Raw genomic sequence first — 14,265 nt, forward strand, 5'->3', positions numbered from 1 at the left:
TCTGGTAATACACATAGACTGTAAAAAAATAATAATACATGCGTGTGTGTTTATGTCGAATTGCGTAAAGCAATTCGTGTTTCGCGCTCATTCTCGTTCTCGTTCTCACTTCTCACGAGACTTCCAATTTCTATTTTGCCGGGACGGTAGTCCCCAAGTTGCAAGGTTGGTTTTCCGCCTGGGAACGCTGGGGGGTGCGGGGAAAGTCACCAATATCACCAGAACAGGTTGTTTAACCATCCAAATGAATTCTAGACAGGTTAAAAAAGTTACCAAGTTCTCCTTTAAAGTTGACTTTGTCATCATGTAACAGCCAAAAACATTTTATCAAAAGTTTCTTAAACAAGTATTCAAGTTGTAGGACTACTACTGAGGGCTTAGCGTCGAGTTTCTTAACTTTTTCGCCGACGAAAGCAGAGCCGTGGAGAGCCGCTTCGCCTGGCCATGCTTTCTTTGTTCTGAAGGGGGAGGGGGAGCTGAAATGACGGGAGGGGTTGTGTTGTCCAAATTCTCCAGACATACGTTCTTCTCCCACTCAAAAACAGAATTTCATTCCAAATATGTAAAATTCCCCGAAATTCCGCGTTAACACTAGATTCCGCATTAATTTGCCAATTCCGCGATTCCGTGATCGTGGAAATTATAGGGCCCTATAGTTGTACCACCTGACTGCTGCAGATTCATTTTGCTGTTGATAGTGTTAATTCGAGTCATGAACAGCTCCGAGTATAACGTCACGGGATTCCATCTCTTCCAAATTACAGTAGTTATGGTGTGAGCTGTAGTTTTGGTTCAGTGGGAACTGTAAAAGGCGGCTGCTGTTTCGTTGTGATGCTCGGTGACTGACACCTGTCGAACTCTGCAGAGCATGAAACGTGTTGATGACGTGTGATGTCTGCGCGAGCAGGTGCGCGGAGGTTTGGAAATACATGTGTTGACAGGCAGGTAGGACATCGTATCGGACCGAATGCAATGATTGGACGTACATTTTATGTTCCTACGCCTTCCACAGCCGATATATATATATATTTAGACCACTTAACTTAGTGATTGCTGTCAGGATGTGAAGAGACTTTCAACCAGCTTAACAAAAAATGTTTATGGAACAAATAACCTATACCCTGCCTTTAGGTGTGTGCTCTCATGTCAAATAAATGATGACAAAATTTGCATTTACATTGACTTAGTTAATGTCTATTCTTTGCGAAAACTATTTGAAAAATGCTCTTGTGCATTTAATGGCAGGTTAGACAGTGATCTCTGGTCTTTCGCTTCATGTCCAAACGGAGACATCCTAAATTCAAGGGTTTTCCAGAGAATTGGCCTTTTACACTGTCTGAGCAGAGATGTAGATTAGCGTTGGATTTCTACACCCACTCCACTTTTGTGTGTTTGTCATGTTTACTTGCCATCAGACCCATTATCCGGTTTATTCTCATCCACTTGTCCTTGTTGTCTCAAAAGAGTTTCAATTAAATCCAGACAATCGCTGCTTCAGTCAGCTGGAGTGATTCAGAGAGGCTGGTTTGACTGAGGAGAGGAATGAATCCAGGAGGAGGAATAAGCGAAGGAATCATGCTTTTAAAACCTGCAGATGATATGCAAAGCTCTGGTGTTTATTTCAGTGTGATGGAAAACCACATGTGTGACAATATTGTAGTTCTGTCTGATAAAAGTGTTTCATAGATAGATAGATGAAGGAACTGTTTCCTATTTAAATCATTTTAAAATGTAATTTATTCCAGTGATGCAAGGCTGTATTTTCAGCATCATTACTCCAGTCTTCAGCGTCACATGATCCTTCAGAAATCATTCTAAGATGAGGATTTCTGATTATTATCACTGTTGAAAACAGTTTTGCTCCTTCGTATTTTTGTGGATACTATTATACATTTTTCAGAATTCTTTGATGAATAGAAAGTTTAAAAAAACAGCATTTATTTGAAATAGAAATCTTTTGTTACATAATGCTGTCACTTTTGATCAATGAAATGCTCCTTTGATGAATAGAAAAAATGAATCCCTTTCAGACTTTTGAATGGTAGTGTACACAGTATTGCATGTTTGAAGTATGTGAAATAGTATGTACTAAGGAACATTTCATATTCTGCATTGTCACATGACCTCATCATTTTGCATGTTTAATTCAGTAAGTGTCTTTTAATTTAGGAATACAGTTTGCATTTCAATTTGCATTTCAAAAGTTTGACTAAAATGTCTTGAAACATGAAATGCCATTAGCATTTGTTTTATTCAATAATGTGATATTATAAGCAAAATGGAAATGGATTGAATAAGTGGCTACTATGAAGGCAAAAAAATGATTAATTAACAAAGAGGGAGAGAAAAGCACGCACACACACACACACACACACACACACACAAAAACAAACAAACAAAAAAAAAAACCCGGACAGAAGCTGAAAGTTTTGAATTCCAATGGCAGTCTTTCTCTGGTTGAATCTGTGTGTGTGCCCATCTGTTATTGTGTGTGTTCTGGCTCAGTGGCTGTAGTGATTGGGTTTAATCCCAGCTGAGCGCTGAGGAGTGAATGAAGGGCTTAGAGCCCAGAGCGAGGCCTGGACACTGCTGCATCTTTCCTCAGGTTCACTTCTGGAACTTTGGTTTGGACCAAACTGACTCTGACATGCACTGAGGAAGATTTTATTTCTCTGAGGTTGCTCTTTTGTAGATTTAGAAATGAAGCTTTCCACCGTTGATGTTAACTCACGGGACCGGACGCCAGTTATTTTGCCAATAGATCTCTTTTATTTATTTTATGTGTCAGCATGTTCACTTACGCAGCTTTCTCCAGCTTTCTCTGGAAAAAGAGGTTGAGTTTTATACGCTCAGAGGAACATATGGTTTCTATTTAACATGGAGTGTGTATACCCAATCCTTAAGTCAACATATGCTTCGTTGGAAACTTCATACACTACATACACATCCATGTCTGTGACTCTTCCAACACACACACTCCCTGTCTCCTACTCTCACACGTATATTCAAGAACACTATGATTCACAAAATACATAAATATGATTACAAATGATTATGAAAACTAATAAAGAATAATAATATTAAATAATACAATTTTAGTCTTCATCTTTCATACACTGAAAAAAAATGTTGTTGGATATGAAACAATTTCGCAAAATCGTTACAAAGAAACACATTGGATTAAACATTACATTTTGAAGCAGAAAGACGATGGTTCTCCTATTATGGTGTAAACTGTTGTTATCATTCATAGCGGCATAACTTCCCTGTGAATAGCAGCTCAGATCATTAGATTTTTGTTGAATTTAATGAGAAATGTTTATTTTATTGCAGTCCTGACTTTTGATTGCAATTTGAGATGTTGAGATCTTTTATGAACTCTCAGATGAGACCCATCACTATGTGAAAATCGGAGAAACAGAGATTTGAGCAAAAGTCTCCATTTACTTTCAGTGCTGTGGTGAAACAGTTTTAATAAAGTCCCCTTTAAAGAAAAACAACTGACATTTTTCAAGTCATCTCAAAAGTCTCCATTTAATCTTAAAGATCTCGTTGAAATATTCTCAGATCACAGTTGATATCTTATTTGTGATTTGAATGTTCAATTAGACAATAATGTAGGCCTCACAAAGGCTTCTTTATGTGTTTTTGACCTGCACATGATGTGCTTCTGTTTAAGTAAAGGCTGCATGTATTTGTCTGTTCATACATTCACTTTTCCATCCATTCATCCACCCATCTCTCTATGTGTGCGTGTGTTCATGTAGCACCACAGTGGCACGGCAACCAAGACTTTGACTTCCTCTTCCACACGCTTCAGTGTGTATTGAATTAAACCATTTAACTCTGTTGATTGACCTCAATGCATCAGATTTCCCAGTGTGAGATTCCTGTATATATTTGGAATAACAGGCTGCCATACTACTCTAAAAAATATGCACACACTGCACAGAATGCAAAAGATTCGGTTTTCACTGTCAAATCAATTTCTGCATAATGAATAATATCAATTTCCAATCAATTCAATCTATTTTTTTTTTCATTGAATATCCTGTTTCCCTTGGAAATAGGTCACATTACAGAGGTAAAGCAGGTTGCAGAAGCAATTTCATTTGGACTTTTTGGTTAAAATGGAAAATAACCACATTTATTTACAATATACAGTAGTTAGCTAGCACTGAATTAAATGTGCATTCTGCATGCAAATTCACAAAATACAATTTCCATCCATCCATACATCCATCCATCCATCCATCCATCCACCCATCCATCCATCCATCCATCCATCCAATATTTATTTTACATGTAGTATGCTAATATGTACAGCCATTGTGTGTTTGTTCTCTGACTGCTTGTGTGAGTGATTATAGTTGCCCTTTGAGTTACTGTGAAACAGCATTTATGAATATTTAGGTTTTTAATTTTTACAGCTCTTGGAAAGGATTTTATATTCCTGGAATGACTGAAGAGAGAGAGAGGGAGACAGATAGAGCAAGCTGAGAGAGAAAAGAGAATGAAATTAAAAAATAGCGGAGAGAGGAAAAGATCTATCTGTCATTGCCTTTGATTTATAAGCCATTTGTTTTGTCCATTGATGTCAGCACAGAAGACAGAGCCGTGTGGGATGCAGGACGAGTCACGTGCTGAAGTTTAATTCTTAAGGTCAGGGGTTTGCTGTTTGCTAAAATCCCTGCATAATAGTGAAGTGTGCCTTAGCAAACTTGAGCAATTGCACCAAATACTGTCTGAAAGAGAGAGACAGAGCCCAGAAAGAGAAGGTAAAGAAGATGGATAGATAAAAGGAAGTTAAGGCAATAAGAGAAAGACAGTACAAAACAATAAGTCTCAGAGATTGAATTGCTGTGACACAGAGATGAGAGACACGATTACTGATCAGACAGATAACGAAGCCATATTGAATTTTCACTGTTTCGCTGACTTTTTAAATGCCACTTTGCTGTCTGCACTCTGCAAACTCCAAAACACTGTCTTAATTAAAAGAAAAATATGAAATGGCATTCACAACATTTTTAATATGCCACATTTTCTCAACTGAAATTAAGTCATAAAAATTCAAACTGAAAAGTATGATTTTTTTTGTGACAATTAAGCTCATTACTGTAAACGTGATGACAAATTATTTAAATTGTGTATAATTGATTAGTAGTATTTTTAACTGAATTTATTTAATTGTTAATACATTTTAAATATATAAATATAAAGAGACCTAAAATATAATTAATTTTATTAAAGCAAAATATAATTTCCTATTTTTTTTTCTTTCAATATTAGGTTAAATACGTTATATTTTTTCCAATTTGGATCATCTTATGATATTATTTCACATTTTTTCAAATATATATATATATATTTGTCTTTGTCTTGGCAGTGTTGCTTACATTATTTCAGGGATGGAGATATTATTATATGTTTATTAAAAAATTAACTTGCATTAATAAGTACATACTGTACAATAAGACCAGAAGCTTTTATTATGACAGTGCAGTACACTGGTTTCACATTGTCTTTTATGTTTTCCTCAGAGGAGGCCAAACTAAACATACTTAACAAATTTGCTCTCTGCTGTAAATATTGCACCAATCAGAGGTGTCATGGCTGTTTAACTGTGCATATGTGATTTGTGCACAGCTTAGCGGTCATCAATCAGTGATCCAATGGCCTCTCAGAGTTAAATGTCAGCTATTGTAGTCTCGACATTAACAGCGAATGCCCTCAGGTTAACTGTACTGAGCTGATTATATCCAGGCACAGATTTTATAATACTATGAGTGTCACATGCAGATTTCTGAAACCAGAGCTAGTCTATACTAATACTGTACTAATACGATCTCAAACTATTCATTGCCACTTTAGAAAGTTAATTAATGGAAACTAATAATGCAGTATTTCTTTGTTTATTTTATTTAATAAAAAAATATTAAGTGTAGTATAAGTCTGTTTTTATACATAAATCAGGTTCAATTGAATTTTTTATTTTATTGTTCAATTGGATGGTTTATTTATTTATTTGCCATTTTGTGTTTCAGTCAGAATTTTTAGATTAAAAAAAATTATTCTGAATTTTAAAATACACACAATAACTTTGTTTGATTTCACTTTTACTTGCTCTTTCCCCATGTTTCAAACTCACTATTATAGTAAATAGTATGTAATTTTGCGCCACTAATGGCACACAACAGAATAGCAATAAATACTAATCGCTGCCAAACATTGCAATGCCGTTTATTGCTGCTAGAGGTGCAGAAATAAGACTCTTCACCTTCAACAGCAAACATTTCTTTACACTTAATATCTAGGACCAATTTATTTTGTATTAAATGGAGTTCTGACTTATAATCAGGATCGCGACTGTGACTTCAAATGCATGAAAAGCATAGGATGGATGTGGATAATGCCCTTAGCGCAAGCCTGGTCAATAAGACATAGTGTTTAATACCGTTTGAATTGGCACCCTGGAGTGGAGTGTCATTTGGTGCTTGCATTACTCCTAATGGTGTAGCCATTAAACGCAACTGCCCTTGAATTAGGCTCACCTCTCAAACGCTCGCTCTGTTATTTCTCGAACATTAGGTGCATTACTGCAGCGAGCCTATTAGTTGCTTAAGCCACAGTTTGAAAGCTTTTGAATGCAGTCAATGAAAGGTATGTAATTGATATTTTTGATGAGGGCTCTTTTGTCAAGAGTCGAGTGAAGGAGATCGTCTGGAAGTCTGCCCGTGTTCCGAGTGGAAATGAGTGGGAGTTTTTGCACCTTGAGCCCGGAGACGGGCGGCAGGTGTTCGTGGGTGAGTCTGGACTCAGATCAGGTGAATCTCCCCAGGAGAATCACGAATAACAGGGATTGGGCGAGACATGAGAGCGTGAATCACCTGTGTGGGAGCTGCTCTGATTATAATACGTCCAATGGTGTCCGGAAATGGAGACTGGAAACAATATTGCGCTCCCACACATGATTAAAGCAAAAAGCTTACCCAGAATGTAATATTCTGTCTGTTACTCACTTTCATGTTATTCCAAACCTTTTTCATCTGTGATGCACAAAAGGTGAATTAGTTTGAATGGTTTAGTTGAATGTTCACTCTGCTCTTGTTCAAAAAAGCACCATAAAAGTAGTTCATATGACTTGTGTAAATGCATTTGGCATGCATGCATGATGTCCTTGGACTTACTATTAATTTATTTAAATATATACATTTATTTGATTGATAATACATATTTTTGGCTTATCTAGCTCTAAAAAAATAAATAGCAACAAACAAAACAAGAAAACTACAAAAATGATAAAAAAAATAAATAAAAAAATAAAAAACTGCACCAAACCACTTTCATATTTGGAGTGAATTTGATTTGAATTTGAAACTTAAAATAAATAGAATTTAAACATAAGGAATTTGAATTTAAATGATCTAAAATTCGAAAGAAATTCCGATTAGTCTTTTTTTTTTTACTAGAAAAGCAAAGTGTGAAATATATATAGCTGTATTTTTAATTAGAAAACCTAGATAGATAGATAGATAGATAGATAGATAGATAGATAGATAGATAGATAGATAGATAGATAGATAGATAGATAGATAGATAGATAGATGGGGGAAGAACAGTTCATCATGTAAATTCCTTTTCCTGTAATTCCATTTAAAATTCCATTTCAGCTTTCTGTGGCATGTGGCCAGTTTAACACACTCATAAATTGAAAGAGAGCCAATTCTTCCGTTCTGCTTTTTTAAGCAACATTTCCCTGAGCTGGGAGTGATGTATGGGAAAGGAATGTCCGGGTATCCTTCCATTATTATGCTGGCATCTCAGCTGTGAACCTCAACCAAATGGGCTCTTATTAGAAGAACATCTTGTTCGAACTCTGAAGAGACAGTCTGAACAGTTCTAGCAATTATTAGTGGAAAAACTTTTGCAAACTTTCCTCCATTTTTATCTGGGCACACGCACTGATCTGTGGTCCCGTCTGAAGCTGTCAGGTGTGCATTTCTCCTTCGTGAGCGCAGGAAGAGTGAGAACTGCATAGGTCAGTTAAACGTCCAGATGGAGAGATCTTATTTTCCATAGTCTTACTTGGATCAGCTAAAATTTGCATGGTGCACATTTAACCAATTATAGTGCTGATGCAATCAATACGCAGCCAATTAAACACATGCTTCATTTAGACGGCAACATGTTGAAACTGGAATCAAGTCTGTTGCTGCAACTCGGAATTTCCTGCATTCTTGAAGGAAAAGTGCAGGAATGTCCCAAATCTCACTTTAAATTGAACGCAGTATTAGGCTGCATCCTACTTTGGATATTAGCATTAGCTAATTAGCATTAGTGCGTCTTAAATCACATTGTTTGGTGTACTGTTTTTCAAAATGTGCGTCCCATCATGCTGTTTGAACTAATAGCGACTAATAATTCATTTGTGACTGTTCTTTAGTATTTTGTAGTAAAATAGAGAAGCATGTGTAATGGGATAATATTACCCACAATCCTTTGTGCTATGATTAAAAATGGTTATTTTCTATCAAAATTTTCATATAACTGTCAGTTTTGAACCTAAAACTGAATAATGAATTCAAAAATAAAGATGCTAACACAACACATTCATGCAAACACAAATTGTATGCAGCAAAAGGGTTTTTTTTATTTCAATTTGATGACTGTACTGTTTTTCCCCAATACTTCCATACTGTGTCACACACTCAAAAGTACATACTTCCTCATCCATCATTAGTGAAGCACACACTTGTAGTGTGCAGTAGAAGACTGTCGATTGGGATGCAGCCTGTGAGTCAGTGTCGTGGAAAGTGAATCTGTTCATGAATGTAGATTTGTGTGAAACATCTGCCACACTGACTTTCTGGGAAAAGTTTCCTGACATTGAGCAGGTTTGAAGTGAATTATCACCATTAACACAGAGGAGTGGGTTGTTTCTGTAGAGATGGAGCTTTTCAATGATGATGACGCATGTAATGAATCTATAACATGCTGAGCGGCCCACGTGTTCTGAGAACTGTGTCAAGAGACAATTTATCCTGCGTTACAAACAATCCATAAAGCACTTTACATAAGATTTGTAGGATTCCAGTTTGTACAGACCTTTTTCCTGTTGCATCTTGAAATGATTCAAATAAATTGATTTAGGCAGCATTTCCAGAATATAACACTATAATGCATGTAAACTTAAGTTTAAGTTTATTGTCCTTTCGGAAATTCTTTTTGAAAGAAATGTACACTTATGTTCCTCCTTTTACCACCAGTGTAACTAGTAGATGGGTAATTGATACATACTTTTTGTATGAAAAGCATTTCCTGCAGTGTGACGTGCTAAACTCCATCCAAAACATTTTCTAATTCATTTATAATTATTATGCATGCAGCATGAGCTTACAGTATATTAATTGAGAAACTTCATGGAATATTTGTATTTTTTAAAAATGCATTTCTCACAGCTTAAACCCATTTCAAAATGAACTAGTGAGCAAAAAGGTGTTTGAAAATGTGACAGACTTCATTATTTTTTGAGTCACTTTGACCCAGAAACACTTTTTGAGATTTAAGCTCTAAAATAAAAAGCAACGTCTCAGCCATCATTTGAGTAATTATGTGTGTGCAACCGTTTGAAATAGAAACATAATAATAATCATTCCATTTTTACTTAAGAGCATAAAACGCTGGGTTAAAGTGACTCAAAATGATGGGCCAGGTCACAAATCATGAAAAAACATAAAATTGTGAACCCTTACAGGACCTAAAATATTATACACGTTATCTTACATACCTTTTTTTTTTTTTTCACACAATCTTCATGCTGATTTGAAACAAATTGTCATCATGGATTTGAGACTTCAGGTCATTCTTCTACTGGTACCCCTGATCCTTCACCTTTGACCTCTGTATCTTTTCTGTCTTTCAGAGGTTGGCTGGAGAGGCTGAAAAAATCCAACGAGAGCATTCATGGCAAGATGCAATCAAAGTAAGGTCAAAGTCTTGAGAGTTGAGGTTACAAACTTACTCAGCGTTTGAATGAGAATATAAGAAGAATATAATTTGCTTTCTTTCAGTAACAGTAGAACAGAAATAATTGTTACATTATTCGTTCCCAATAATTACATTTCACAAATGGAAATGGATCGTTTGTGATGGATGGATGGATGGATGGATGGATGGATAGATAGATAGATGGACATAAACTGTATGGATATGTATATTTAAGAATTGCTTATTTTTCAGGTTCTGGTAAATTACAAATGAAATACTGTAAGTAGGGAAATGCTGTTAAATTTTAAGGGTGAGATTGTTTATTTGAAAAGAAAGCAGCTAGTCTCAAATTTGTCTTCATGAAAGCAGGTCATATCAATTTAGCCAAACTATTTCATAGATGAACATATAAAGGGGTAAACAACTTTGTGAATGATGAGTATTAACTTTCAGCCCAGTTGTGAACAGGACCGTTCATTGCTGCAAAAACAGACACCAGACCAATGCGTTACATACGGAGGACACACACATACATGACACACACACACACACACACACACACACACGCTGCTGTGTGATGTTGGCTGTCTCCAGGGAGACCGTGCTTGCTGTCATGCTACACTTCCCACAAATGGATTTTTAACCCCGTTGCTCCCGCGGGATATTTGAGAAAAGGCTCTAAAACTAATAATTATGAGACCTCCTCTCTGAGAGAGCCCATTTCTATTCATGCCTGCTTAGCCACTAAAGTCACCAGTGAAGGGGTGAGCGATAGAGGACACAGAGCGCTGTCTGTCAACCTAATGCTCCGGCATCAACTCATACGACATGACTGTGTATTAGATCACACACACAAGCACATACATAGACATAGATGAACATTACAAAACTGTTCCACAAAGACTATTTCTAACCTTTTTCTGGAGGATTTTGCATAGCCTTGGTTGTCTTCGGATGACTTTGTAGTTGGGTTTTATTAAGTGTGCATGAAATGAAAATTCACTCTATTATCTAAATGCATGTTATAGATATTATTGGGAACAATTCATCATACTGTGTTTATGTTGCTACATTTCATCGTGACTTTAAATCAAAATGTCATGACTAGTCTAGTATGTATGCATGTTTCTGAGTGTAGCAGCCATCACACAAACTAATGTAAAAGGGCTGTTCACACCAAGGACAGTAACTGTAATAAGTATAACTGTTAAGTTTTAATAATTGAGAGTCCACAACACAACTATAACGATAATAAGGATTGATATATCGATGGAATCACTTTTTAAATGTGTTTTTTTTTTTTTTTTTTTTAACCTGGTGATGAATGATAAAAACATTGACAGCCAATCAGAATCCACCCAACTTTAAAGAGTGCAAACATTTAAAGCGACAGGCAACAAAACCGCATTTATAATAAACAGAACGGGATCTTCAGTTACTGTGGACCCTAATGCAGTTATAGTTATTTTTATAGTTATCATTATTGATGTAAATGGGCCTTAATACTGTTATTGAAAATGTGTGGACATGTTCTGGTTATTTCCGTATGCCAAGTGTTTGGTCTTTCATAGCTCTGGGGACTCAGTTAAGAGTCACTTTGTCCTGTTTCTCCTAAAATGTATTTGTAGAAAGGAAAATAGACTCCAATGAGTCAACAGTTGTCATACAGTCAGAGTATAGAGCTAGAGAATGAATGTGGAGAGCAGCTCAGATCATTCCAGAGGGTGAATTTAGATGAAATTGAAGATGTCCCTGTTGTGACGTATATCTGAGGCCATGTCCACACTAATATGTTTTCATTTGAAAACGTATATTTTTCTCTCCGTTTTAGCCTTCCGTTCACACTGAGACGGTGTTTTTATTAATGAAAACGAAGCTATTTTGAAAACGCACTCCAAAGTGGATACATTTGAAAACGCCGTTTTCTCGTTGTAGTGTGGACTGTGAAACCGGTGGTATTTAAAAACGATGACGTAAATTTAGTCATGTGATGCATATTGTACCAATAGATATTCATGTTTATACCAGTATTGTGCCTGCTATGTGCCATTCACTTTCACACTGTTGCTAAAAATATTCTACATTGCACACTCTTCATATCACAGTCCTGCAAAGATGACAGAATTTACACACATTTGCTGTCCTGCGGCAATACATGAGAGCAGTTTTAGCGTTTTAGACCAAACATATGGTGACTGCGTGCGACCTGGACCGCATCCGTGAATGCTGAGATATTTTACTAAATAAAATGATCCTGTCAGAAGAATTGCGCGATAACTTCATTATTTATTTTTCCATCTGAATCATATCAGTGATCTTTTGTGGGGTTTTACGCATACGCAGTAAAGGTGAATTTAGCCTTTTCAGGTGTTTTTCAAAAGTTTCTCATCCACACTGATACGTCTGAAAACGCTAGTGTGGACAGAGAGCGTTTATAAACGAAAACGCCGTTTTCAAATGTATCCGGATTAATGTAGACGTAGCCTGAGTGAAATGGCTTTTCAAAGAAGAAAACATGTAGGGCGGGACTTGATTTTGTCCATTGGGATTTGATTGGATGGTTAGATGGTTGTGGTTTGTTATTGGTGGATCTAATGTGAGTGACAGGTTGTCCCGCCCTCGTGCCAGTAAACACGTCATCAGTCAATTTTGATTTCATGGTGAAATATTTGAGCTCATATTGAGATTTAGACTTTAGTATCTTGAGTACTGAGGTTTGTAATCGGCAATAATGTGAGAGCTTTGCATGTGCGACGGGTTAGTACATTTGCATGCTGTAGCAAAGCATGTTTCTGACCTTAAGCAAAAGTTTATATTTAATCTGATTGCTCATTGCTTGGAGACAAGATTGAGATATTAATGACATCTCATTTGTGCATGGGAAAATGAATCTAGCATAAACACATGTAGTTTTGCAGTTGTTTTTGAATGTTAAACATTAGTACTGAGACACACATTTTTTTTCTATATGTCATTCCATTATTTATTTTTATAATTATTTGTGCCGCTTTCGCTTTCGACGCCTTATAGCTTCTCTCTCTCTCTCTCTCTCTCTCTCTCTCTCTCTCTCTCTCTCTCTCTCTGTTTATCATCACTCTCTCCTCTTTCTCCCGCCCCACTCACCTTCCTCTTTCACTATCTCTCTCTTTCCTCTCACACCTCCCTCTTATCTGTCCTCTTTTCTAATCAGGCGTGAAAACAGTTTGAAAATATCATATTGTTGCAAATACTGCAATTGAATCCTAATGGCGTGCGGACATTAATAATGTATTGCGGGGCTGATTTCATTTGCCTTTATAATTAGGCCAGGTAATGAAGCACTGTAGGGGCCAAACCAATTCACCGTCTTCACGGGAGAGACAAGAGCGAGAGGAGGGGCGTCGAGGATGCTGGGATACGGTGAGGGGTCTCTCTGTTTGTCGATTTTAGATTCGTAACAGTTTCACTCTCTCTTTTGGAGCGACGCTGTAATTAGATTAGCCTCACATGCTCTTTAGCACATTAGGAGCGCAAAAACGTACGAGTCTCAGTAAATATGAGAGACGGCGAGAAAAAGAGGCACGCAGATCATATACTAAAGGGTAACAGGCTTATAAATAGTGTTGGAGAAGCTAGTTTGAAGTAGTTAAGCTGCACGCACATATTAATGTACGCTACTAACGATGATTTGCTACTAGCTATTGCTAGTCAAAGGCTAGCATGGATGGTTCAGATAAATTATTCACTGATTTTTTATTTCTTTAAAAAAATATTTAGTTAATTACTATGTTTTTCACTCTGTGTTAATCACTAATTTGTTCTTAATTTTATTACTAGTATTAGTGTTAATGAATTCAATTTAAAGCAGTATTACAGTATTTTAGAATTATTTAAATACTATTATAGCATTTATTCATATTTTAAATTAGCTGTAATTTAAAAATGTTATATATTTTTAATTTTAGTAATTTTGTCCTTAGTTTTTTCATGTTTGTATTTAGCTTTAATTTGTTTATTTCAGTTTTAGTAATTTTATTACTAATTTTATTTCAGTTTATTGCCAAGCAACATTTTTTATTATAATTTTTATTAATAATAATAAATAATATTTGTTCATTTATATTTTTGAGTTTAACAAGTGTATGTTTTTCACCTAAAATTTATATTTAATTTGGTTTCAGCTTCAACGAAAACAATTGTTTAAACAACTCTTTTCCCGCCATTGACGGCTTTTTCCGGCTTTCTGCGTTTTCACTGTTATATGGTAGGGGGCGCTATTACGCATCTTCTGAACGA

At 36.0% G+C, this 14,265-nt stretch overlaps 1 protein-coding gene across 3 annotated transcripts in view; it reads left to right on the top strand.

Annotated features, from left to right (window-relative positions):
- cacna2d2a (calcium channel, voltage-dependent, alpha 2/delta subunit 2a) overlaps positions 1 to 14,265 on the top strand; it is a 213,955-nt gene that overhangs the window by 86,498 nt on the left and 113,192 nt on the right. For all 3 annotated transcript variants that reach the window (XM_079884907.1, XM_079884908.1, XM_079884909.1), the window contains exon 4: positions 9,926 to 9,985. In XM_079884907.1, the coding sequence (XP_079741033.1) occupies positions 9,926 to 9,985 (60 nt within the window). The remainder of the gene's footprint in view (positions 1 to 9,925; positions 9,986 to 14,265) is intronic.

The sequence above is a fragment of the Squalius cephalus genome (assembly GCF_949319135.1).
Source record: "Squalius cephalus genome assembly, chromosome: 10".
Lineage (NCBI taxonomy): Eukaryota > Metazoa > Chordata > Actinopteri > Cypriniformes > Leuciscidae > Squalius > Squalius cephalus.